The sequence below is a fragment of the Myotis davidii genome, unplaced genomic scaffold (genome assembly GCF_000327345.1).
Source record: "Myotis davidii unplaced genomic scaffold, ASM32734v1 scaffold240, whole genome shotgun sequence".
NCBI classification, from domain to species: Eukaryota; Metazoa; Chordata; class Mammalia; order Chiroptera; family Vespertilionidae; genus Myotis; species Myotis davidii.
In genome coordinates this window covers 2,532,278-2,540,957 of record NW_006292334.1, presented here as the reverse complement: position 1 = coordinate 2,540,957, position 8,680 = coordinate 2,532,278, and the positions used below count along the sequence as shown (strand labels likewise).

The 8,680-nt window shown below is 38.9% G+C and overlaps 1 protein-coding gene across 1 annotated transcript in view; it reads right to left on the bottom strand.

Moving 5' to 3' along the window:
• Positions 1-2,381: 2,381 nt before the first annotated feature.
• The window catches only part of LOC102761321 (cysteine-rich secretory protein 2), a 28,706-nt gene continuing 22,407 nt past the window's right edge, over positions 2,382-8,680 (bottom strand). Inside the window, exons 4-7 of the mRNA XM_006765713.2 lie at positions 7,242-7,387; positions 6,727-6,824; positions 4,810-4,898; positions 2,382-2,937 (exon numbers count right to left, since the gene is read on the bottom strand). Of these exons, the coding sequence (XP_006765776.1) occupies positions 2,810-2,937; positions 4,810-4,898; positions 6,727-6,824; positions 7,242-7,387 (461 nt within the window). The 3' untranslated portion in view covers positions 2,382-2,809. The remainder of the gene's footprint in view (positions 2,938-4,809; positions 4,899-6,726; positions 6,825-7,241; positions 7,388-8,680) is intronic.

Sequence of the window (8,680 nt, the reverse complement as noted above, 5' to 3'; positions counted from 1 at the left end):
CGATCTGTGGGGCGACCGGCAGGGCAATCAGGAGCCCCCACTGTCATCCACCTTGGCTGGCCTGGTGCTGCCCACTTGCCTGCCTGGACCCGACACCACTGCTGGTCGCCTCCCTTGGTGCTGCCCCCTCGCCCCCCGACTGCTGCCAGTCGCCTCCCTCTGAGGGGAGACCAGCAGAGCAATCGGGGGTCCCCTGCTGGCACCCTTGTTGGTTGGCCTAGGGCCTGTGGCCTGGAGGCATCTCCTGTATTGAGTGTCTGCCCCCCCTGGTGGTCATTGCACGTCATAGCAACTGGTTCCACTGTTTGTTCCACTGTTTGGTCAATTTGCATATTAGGCTTTTATTATATAGGATACTAGAGGCCACGTGCACAAAAATTGTGCACTGAGGGGGGAGGGTCCCTCGCCCCATCTGAGCCCTCACAGTTCAGAACCCCTCGCTCCTTACTGCCCGCCTGCTTGCTGCTCCTTACCTCTCAGCTCAGTGCTCATTAGTGCTGCCATGGAAGCAGGCGAGGCTCCTGCCACCACCACTGCGCTCGCCAGCTGTGAGCCCAGCTTCTGGCTGAGTGGCTGACCCACCAGGGGACACTCCTGAGTTGAGCGTCTGCCCCCTGGTGGTCAGTGTGCATCATAGTGACCAGTTGTTCCACAGTTTGGTCAATATGCATATTAGGCTTTTATTATATAGGATATCTTGGAAATCACTCCAGATAAGTTCATAAAGATTCTTGTTCTTCATAAAAGATATGTGGCACTACAATATGTTGAATAAACGATAGTTTATTCAACCAACTTTTTGTGTGTGGGCTATAGACTTTTTCAATATTTTGCAATTACAAAGACTATTTCAATAAATAATGTTGCAATATGAATCATCATATGGTTGAAGAACAATATAAAATTTCTAGAAGGGTTTTGAAGATGAATCCTAGAAAGATGTCTGGGTTAAAGAGTAAATGCACATGTAGTTTTGGTAGACATTGCTAAATACACCTCCATAAAAACTGTAACAGAATGTGTGTTTTTTTATTTTTACAATTTGAGTGGTAAAGTGCTATGTCAGTGAGGTTTAAATTTCCATTTATTTTTATGAGTGAAGTAAAAAAATATTTTATGTTTAGTGACCATTTTAATCTATTTTGATAATTATTTGTTCATGTTCTTTGCCCATTTATCATATTTCTCACACACACACACACACATACACACACACACACTTTTTGAGAGGTGATAGCTTCTTAATAGCTTTTTCTATATAGACAATGGGCAGTTTAAACTTTGTATTTCTAATAGAGTCAATTTTTGTATTTTTATTTTCCTAGCAAATAATTTATCTAGGTTTCCAAATATACTTGTGTAGAGGTTTTAATAGTTACCTCCCTGCCACGTCTCTTTCTCTTTATTTCTTACATTTTAAATAGCTGTTTCTCCCTTGCCATCTTGTTAAATTCTTTTTGTTTTATCTTTATTTCTGTATTAAGCCACCTAGTCATTTGTCTATTTTATTAATTCAAAAACCCAGAATTTTGATTTATTAATTATATACTTTGATTTTCTATTATCTATTTCATTAGTTTCTGTTTTTGACTATCGTTTTCTTCTTCACTTTAGATTTACTCTACTGTTCTTTTTCTTATTTTAATTTTTTTAGTAAAAATGTTTGAGGCAATCATTTTTCTTTTTATCACTACCTGTAAAAGATAGCGTGACTTGACTGTTGTTTTATCAATCTTAAATTACAAGGTAGGCAAAGACTCATCAATGATAAATCTCTCTAAAATACTTATTACTATTGTTTTCCTTCTGAGGAGGAGGATATATTTGTATATATTGTCAGATGGTACCCTCTTTTGAAAAATGTATCAACTAAATAAATAGGATTATCAAAATGTCAAAAAGTAAAAAGAGCTCTGGCCAGCTTGGCTCAGTGGATAGAGCGTCAGCCTGGGGACTGAAGGGTCCCAGGTTTGATTCCGGCCGAGGGCACATGCCTGGGTTGCGGGCTCGTTCCCCAGTGGGGGATGTGCAGAAGGCAGCCAATCAATGATTCTCTCTCATCGTTGATGTTTCTATCTCTCTCTCCTTCTCCCTTCCTCTCTGAAGTCAATAAAGAAATATATTTAAAAAAATAAAAAGAAAGAACATATTTTTTTGTTGTTAAAGTTTACTTTTATAGGCAAATATTTTGGAAATTTTGTGCAATATAATCATTTAACTGGGCTGAGTCTAGTTAGAGTAATTATGAATCCTATAAAATATTGCACAAGAATCATGTCTATGTGGTTGCTTAGATACGTTCTTTATTCTAAAAGCTGACTACTTTTTTTTTTTTTAAAAAAAGGACACCATAAGACAAAGATAGATCCACTCTTTGAATTCATTCTTTATACATGTAAAAAATCATGTGGTAGGAATGACAATGATGTTACAGCTGTTTTGTTTTGTTTCTCCAAGTTGTTCCATGGAACATGTGATTCTTCATTTTAGTCCAAAATTCTAGTGACCTAAATCCTGTGGTTACAACTTTAAACATCCTCAACTTGATTTAATTTGTTAACTTTAAAGTACCAAATCTATCTCAAAGTCCAAAGTTGGCATCATGTTGCTTTTGTAAATCAATGTATGAGAGAGATTTCTATGAAGATGCTAGAGAAAAAGATGCATTACTGTTTGGAATCAAATTTGTAACTAACAGGCTTACAATTTCCCCTCCGGGAAGTGTCAATTAAATGATGCACCCTTCTCCACTAGGTCTAAGTAATGCAGCCCTTTTCCACTTAATCTTGAGCATTGCACGTTGAACATGTCAGAAAATTTTGTTTTCACATAGACAAGTAGCCTTGCACTTTTCCTTGAGCAATTCATGCCCACAGCCTGCTGTTGTCTTCAAGGAACCACAGTTACTAAGGAGATCTTCATACTGACAACTATTAGCTGTAACAAAAACAGATTAGTTACGTGTTATTTTCCTTAGTAGCAGCAAAACAATTCATACTTTCAAAATGCATAGGTGTAGGAGGAGCCTGGCTGGGCAGTGAAGTTGGTTAGTGAGTCATCCCAATACACCACAGTTGCAGGTTTGATCCCTGGTCAGGGCATATGGGCATATACAAGAATCAACCAATGAATGCATAAATAAGTGGAACAACAAATCAAAGTCTCTCTCTCTCTCTCTCTCTCTCTCTCTCTTTCTCTCCCTCCCCCCCTTTCTCTCTTGTCTCAGTTGAATGCTTATGCTAATAGGATAATTCCAAGCTCTTTAGCAAATAGCGTTCAGCAGTGGTATATTCAACTTTTTTCTTCTTTAGTTGATTTATAGCTTTGATATCATCAATATCCTGAATTATAGCTTTAGAAAAAGAAGGCTAACTAAAGGTGAATGAATTTGAAAGGTAAAAATCTCAGTGAATGGGTCAACTCTATTGTTCATAATTTTCATGAAAGTATCCCAACAATGAAAGACCAACAGGTTTTTTTAATTCTATTTATGAGAACTTTGAAATGATATATATGACATTTATTTTATTTTCTCCTTTTGCAACAGAATGAACCAATTTTGTATATAGATTGAATTTTTGTCATTCAAAAGTACACACCACTACTATCAAATTATAGGGTAAGTGATGATTTGTCAAGTCAAACATTATGATTCCAATTATACTATAAAAAATACGATAATCAGCATGATGAACATCTTAGCACAAAATAAATTTAATATTTGGTTTGCTTGTCTAGATTGAGCCATAATATTCATCTCACTTCTGTAGATTTATAATTTTCATTTTTTTCAAAATACAACCTTTTGTCTAATGATACTTTGATGAAATGAACTAGTTACCAGAAACTTGTATAGTTAATATTAATGATCTCTGCATAGTCACAAAAGCCATTGATGGTAGATGTTTCATCATGTTACAAGTGGTCATATTCTTTTCATTACAAAACAAATCCTATCTAATAATAGACAAACATGGTGATTGACCGTACCTTCACTACACTTCCCATTGGCTAATCAGTGTGATATGCAAATTAACCACCAACAAAGATGGCACCTAATTTGCATATACTGGCTGGGAGCGAAGACTGAAGACACCATAGAAGGAAGCCAAGCAACGGAGCCAAGGTAGTGGAGATGGGCGGGAGAGCAGCAGCAGAGATGGGCTGGGTAAAAGCCACAGAGATGGGCAGAGTAGGAGCTGCAGAGACGGGCGGGGTAGGAGCCGCAGAGAAGTTTGGGGTAGGAGCCACAGAGAAGGGCAGGGTAGGAGCCACAGAGAAGGATGGGATAGGAGCCGCAGAGACAGGAGCAAAGCCCTATTCTTGCAGGAATCCTCCTGCAACGGGCCTCTAGTCTATATATAAAAGGCTAATTTGCAAAGTGTCCCCTCGGGAGTTTGAATGGGAGACCGGGAGTTCGATCACTTGCTGTGATATGCGCTGACCACCAGGGGGCTGCACAGAATGAAGGAAGGCCCTGGACAGCAGCAAGCAACCAGGGAAGGGATGCCTCAACAGGCAGCCAAAAGGAAGGCCCTGGCCAGCAGCTAGAAGGCCCCAATCAGCCCTGATCACCAGCCAGGCCTAGGGACCCTCCCTACTTGTGCATGAATTTTGTGCACCAGTCCTCTAGTGTAAGTTGTAAAAGTGTATAAAATGTTCCCTTAAACACATTCTGTTGAGGAATCTTTCTGTATTTTGCATTAAGATAGTATTTAAATTGGTAACCCTAGGAGAATTCCTAATCCATAAAAAGAAAATAAAATATCAACTCTATTATAACAGCAGGTAAAATCACTTCAAACTTACTGCATAGTCCATTGTTACAGTTATTGGGGCAACTGGCACAGGGTTCTCCTTGTTGGTAAGGGGTATTCTTTTTACTCACATTATTGCCACTGAAATTTAAAAAAACATAGTGTCAAATATTTTTCACTTTGCTCTTTCATTTATACTCCGAGGGTAGCATTAGTCACCAAATATACCTAGTTATTAAATATATTCAGATATGTTACCAAAAGTGAAAAAGTACAATTCTCAATGTGTAATTCAGATGGCCTCCAAATTAAGAAAATACCTCAAACATTGACCCATCTCCTTAACTATAATTTTGTAGGTTGAACAACTAAATTGGGATAACTACAGTCTCAACTTTTCAGAGTATATTTCAACACTCTATCTCCAACGAGTCTTGGTTAAATTGGTGAGGCAGTGCACTCCAATGTGCTGGCTGGTGTTAGAACACATCTCCTACCTAGACAGACAGAAGGAACTCTTGGAGGCTAGGGAGTTGTAGTATGAGAGAAAATACCCAATGCTACCATATCATGTATATTTGGAAGATGATAAAATATCATAATTTCTCTGATATGTACTAGGGACAGTAAATACTTCTAGGCAGGAACAATGATATTTAAATAGTGGTGTGTCTGGGGCGGGGGTTCTCTCATCTCTGCTGCCCCTCATTATTCACTCCACCCCTCACTTCAGATGCCTCCCCTCTCACAGCCAGGCAGTGAGTCTGAGTGCATTCTGCTAGGACTTTTCACTTCTTTCTAGTGGCAAGTGACTGTGAAGGCCACACTTTTCAAATGGGAGATCAAGATCCCCAGGTTATCTACAATCTCAAAATAAATCCTGGGGGAGATATGGTTTTGGGGGTGCCCCTGTCTCTAGTCATAAGGAATTAAAGCTAAGAGATACATTGAGATTAGATCTTTGATATGTCCATAGGCTTTATTATGGATGACTTCAAACATATTGCTTGTTGAAACAGCATGTTTCCTGCTATAAATCAAGACAGTATGGGGTGGTTCATTATGGAGTTGTTTTTGTGTGTGAAAACTGCTGAGGCCGGCCGGTGTGGCTCAGGGGTTGAATATCAACCTATGAACCAGGAGGTCACAGTTCGATTCCCGGTCAGGGCACATGCCTGGGTTGTGGGCTCCAGGAGGCAGCCAATCAATGATTCTCTCTCATCATTGATGTCTCTCTCTCTCTCTCTCTCTCCCTCTCCCTCTCCCTTCCTCTCAGAAATCATAAAAAATATAAAAAAGAACAGTCGGAATAGCTACGGGCAGCTCAAGCATGGTAGTTCGGGGGGTGGGAAGGGAACACAGCTTCTGGCCCCTACAGATCAAGGTGTTAGCAGACGTGTGTGACTCAGAGACATGGAGGTAAATGAATAACCCCCCACGCCCCCAAACCACCCACAGTTGGCAGTGGGGGCCTCCGGGGGGGGGGGAAGGCTCTAAAACACAAAAATAATAAACAATGACATGAAATTGTACATTGTATAATGTCTCCATATACTGTACTGGTATACATAAACATAAAATGCAGTGGTTAACTTAGGCTTGCTACAATGATGGGATTGAGTTTTACCAATTTAATTTTTTATTTTTTATTTTTTTTATATATTTTATTGACTTTTCACAGAGAGGAAAGGAGAGGGACAGAGAGTCAGAAATATCGATGAGAGAGAAACATCGATCCCAGCTGCCTCCTGCACACCCTCCACCGGGGATGTGCCTGCAACCAAGGTACATGCCCTTGGCCGGAATCGAACCCGGGACCCTTCAGTCCCCAGGCCGATGCTCTATCCAATGAGCCAAACCAGCGAGGGCTGAAACATATGTTTTTTCTGATTTGGCTAATATATGAAAATTTAAAAATATCAAATTGCAGATGGAAGTATTGACTTTAATCTCTAGAGTGTATACTTACGCAGGACAATAATGGCAAACGTAGAAGTATTTTAGGCTCTCTTGATTGGGACAATAAGCAACTCCACATCCAAGACGGTAAGATGAGTACCAAACAAGCTACAAATCCATAAGGGGATATATAAAGAATAACGTAAGAAAGGGGAAATATTAAAGGACAAATGCCAAATAAAAACTTGAAAAAATGTTACTACTGTAGCCTGCAGCCATGTATTTTATGGAAATATTTACATTATTGAAACAAAGTCACACACTTTGAAAATATTAAATTTTTATGTGCATTCACTACTCTGTTCATTTCTAATGTTGGAAAAATACAGAGTGCACTTTCCAACCGAGAGTTGTGCAAGCCATCAAAACAAAATGATAGCTGCGGGTGAAGTACCAGTCCAATGTTACTGTATTGTACCTATTCAGGCTCTTTTCCCCAAATTGAACACTCAGATGGGACATAATTTGAAGACGCTTTCTATATTAGAGCATTCATGGTAGAAGTATTTTCATTGTTCCCTTTACCTGGGTATAATGTCCAACCACTGAACTGGGAGACTTTGGTCCTACACCATAAACAAAATCGTGTCTCTCTTCAAACCAACTTTGGACTGCAATTGACCACTCATTAGGGTCACTTGACATATAGAGATTCTCACCGCATTTCGTATCTATGAAGGAACAGATCATGAGGAAAGCAATAAAGCTGCAATGGTAAAAGAAATCAACTATTTGAACACCAGGATCCTTGATATGTCTTCTGTGTTTTTGAATAGGCTATATGATTCCATGTGTTATAGTTACACAGCCCATACAAAATACTTGACTGTTACCGAAATTTTTTTTAATGAATCAACATAATCAAAATATCAACCTGATTTTAAAAAGTTTCATATTAGTAAAGAAAAAAATCAGGTACAATTCCACATAATTCAACATAATTTGTGAATACAAAATAAATAATTTCAGAACACCAAATGGCTATACAATATCACAAAAGGACAGTGGGTAAGAAATCAGAAAGCCTGGTTAGCTTTCCGATATATCTCACTACATGAGGTTGTGCTCTTGGGTAAGTCATTCCTTCCACATCCTAGTTTACTCGTGAGCAAATTGGGAGGAACAAATTAGATACTGCTTGAGATATTATTTGCATAAAAATAATCAATAAGAACAAAATGGCATTTATCATAACTATTTCTCCATATACAGATACTGTGATTTTAAAAAGCCAAATATAAGTAACATTTACTCATAGTCTTAATGTAATACACCAGAAGGATCAATTCTATTTCATTTGTCCACTATAATTTTATTTTTTCACTTATTCAACAAATATTTACTAATTCACATACTGGTTTTTCGTTCCTCTGGATCACTGTGTTGTAAAGTGCACTTGTTTGCCCACTTCTGGGCATTTGCTGTTGCTTCTCTATCCCATTCCTAATTATTATAAGGAAAAAATATATACACTTAAAAGTTCAACTCCAACAAAACAAAACATATGCATTGTAATCTGATTGATAAGATTAATTTGCACTACTTCAAAACTTCTGTAGATGTATTATCTATTTGTCATTATTCTTACAATATCTCTGATGTGTCTTTATCTGCCACAATGACCATTTCCCACAAAGACAGTCCATAGGTGATGGACTGCCTCATCTAACAAGAGCAATGACTATTTATGATCACACAGAAGCCACACCTGGGATTTTTAGTGATGGTACTATTCTAAATACTATCCACCATGTGAAGTATTATAATTATACTAGAGGCCTGATGCACGAAATTAGTGCATGGGGAGGGGGTTCCTCAGACCTGCCTGCACCCTCTCGCAATCTGGACCCCTTGGAGGACATTTGGCTGCCGGCTTAGGTCCCATCCCGTAGCAGGATGGGTCCTAAATCAGCAGCCGGACATCCCTCTCACAATCCATGACCCCTGGCTTCTAACCACTGGAA